Source organism: Octopus bimaculoides, chromosome 20 (genome assembly GCF_001194135.2).
Source record: "Octopus bimaculoides isolate UCB-OBI-ISO-001 chromosome 20, ASM119413v2, whole genome shotgun sequence".
Lineage (NCBI taxonomy): Eukaryota > Metazoa > Mollusca > Cephalopoda > Octopoda > Octopodidae > Octopus > Octopus bimaculoides.
Genome location: NC_069000.1, coordinates 40,926,003 through 40,928,026, shown reverse-complemented (window position 1 = coordinate 40,928,026; position 2,024 = coordinate 40,926,003). Strand labels below are relative to the sequence as shown.

Genomic DNA, 2,024 nt, shown 5'->3' with positions numbered 1-2,024 from the left:
TGTGTGTGTGTGTGTGCAACTCAAGGCTTGCTGGAAAGCAATTGAAAAACAGGTACTCCAGCCTCGAACCAAAATTGGCTTAAACGTTTCTCTATGTAACTAGACATTGATACGAAACTCAAAGAATCCCGTGTCAATAACCCATGTCGACTTTGCCTTTCATCCTTTCTGGGTCGATAAATTAAGTACCATTTACGTACTGGGGTCGATGTAATCGATTTCAACCCTTCCCCCAAATTTGGACCCTTGTGTTTCCAGTAGAAAGGCTATTTCTGTATATCATTGTAATTTATTCTCGGTTGTGGAAGTTCGATCTGAATAATCGAAGTTATTTTCATCACGACAGAGAAACATATAAGTTCGTGGTGTAGGCTGTACGGAGTAGCGGGCAACCAAACCTTTACCGTTCCTATAGCTGCTGTGTAACGATATTCTCCAGCATAGAATTGTTACCATAAGTATCTTCTTTACAATTCTTTATTGTGGATAATGTGTCAGCATACAAGAAATGTGCTCAGTATGTTTATACCCGTAACAGTGTTTCACAATATCCGTTTTATAATCGAGTAACAATAGCGTTAAGTGTGATACCCTAATACAATCATAGTACATAAGTATGTGTGTGTATATGAGTGAAAATGTGTGGGTGTGTTTGTGTGTGTGTGTGTGTGCCTGTGTCTGTGTCTGTGTGCCTGTGTCTGTGTGTGCGTGTGTCTCTGTGTCTCTGTGTCTGTTTGTCTGTGTGTGTGTGTGTATGTGTCTGTGTGTGAAATTTAAGAAATTTTAGATAAGTATTTACCTGTCAGTGCAACAAGAGTCTGAAAAATGAAAGAAATTCAACAATTAAATTTAATAACGAAACTTTTATTTTATTTATTTTATTAAGGACTTGAAGACTCTATATTTTAGAATGAAGTAAAGTTGCTAGTGGGTCGGGGTTGGTGGCGGCGGTGTTGTTGCTTTTGTTGTTTAGATTTTAGCCCTTGGTTAGCACTGAAATGGTGACAGTGTCTTTTAAAGTAAAACTAATCTATCTGTCGGTTAAGAAAATAACGAATATCTATGCATATCAGGCGAAAGAGTGGAGGCGCAATGGCCCAGTGGTTAGGGCAGCGGACTCGCAGTCATAGGATCGCGGTTTCGATTCCCAGACAGGGCGTTGTCAGTGTTTATTGAGCGAAAACACCTAAAGCTCCACGAGGCTCCGACAGGGGGTGGTGGTGAACCCTGCTGTACTCTTCCACCACAACTTTCTCTCACTCTTACTTCCTGTTTCTGTTGTGCCTGTAATTCAAAGAGGCCAGCCTTGTCACACTGTGTCACGCTGAATATTCCCGAGAACTACGTTAAGGGTACACGTGTCTGTGGAGTGCTCAGCCACTTGCACTTTAATCTCACGAGCAGGCTGTTCCGTTGATCGGATCAACTGGAACCCTCGTCGTCGCAACCGACGGAGGGCCAACAACATCAGGCGAAACAAATCCTGGTAGTGACTACGCTGTCTTTACCCTTTTTCTTCTTTTTTTTTTCTGAAGGAGGATGTAGGAATGAAGAGATTACTGAATGTGCCATTCCTTTCAAGAGATGCTGCAATATTAACTGAGGTAAATTTTGATAGTATTTTTAGAAGGTTGTTGTTCCCACTTAATGCATATGTGAATGTCACTGATGGATCAAGGGCACTTAAATCAATATCCAATAAATAATATAACAAGGAATGATATTTAATGCTACATGTTAAAAATATAGAATTATCTATTAATATAACTTTCAGTTTGTGTGTCTTTCTTTCTTTCTCTATCTCTCTCTCTCTCCCTCTTTCTCTCTCCCTTTCTCGCTCTTTGTCCGCCACCTTCACATGCATCAAAGTCTGTTATTTCGCTACTCGCTCACATGTTTTCACCATCTCTTTATTTCGTTAAAATACCGACAGGTCGTTTAATTTGTTGATTACTGAGTAGAGTTTAACTTTCTATACACTGAATATATATATATATATATATATATATATATATATATATATA

General features: G+C 39.3%; 1 protein-coding gene across 1 annotated transcript in view; it reads right to left on the bottom strand.

Annotated features, from left to right (window-relative positions):
- The window catches only part of LOC106877958 (uncharacterized), a 67,668-nt gene that overhangs the window by 54,324 nt on the left and 11,320 nt on the right, over positions 1–2,024 (bottom strand). The window contains exon 6 of the mRNA XM_014927036.2: positions 800–818. Within this exon, the coding sequence (XP_014782522.2) occupies positions 800–818 (19 nt within the window). The remainder of the gene's footprint in view (positions 1–799; positions 819–2,024) is intronic.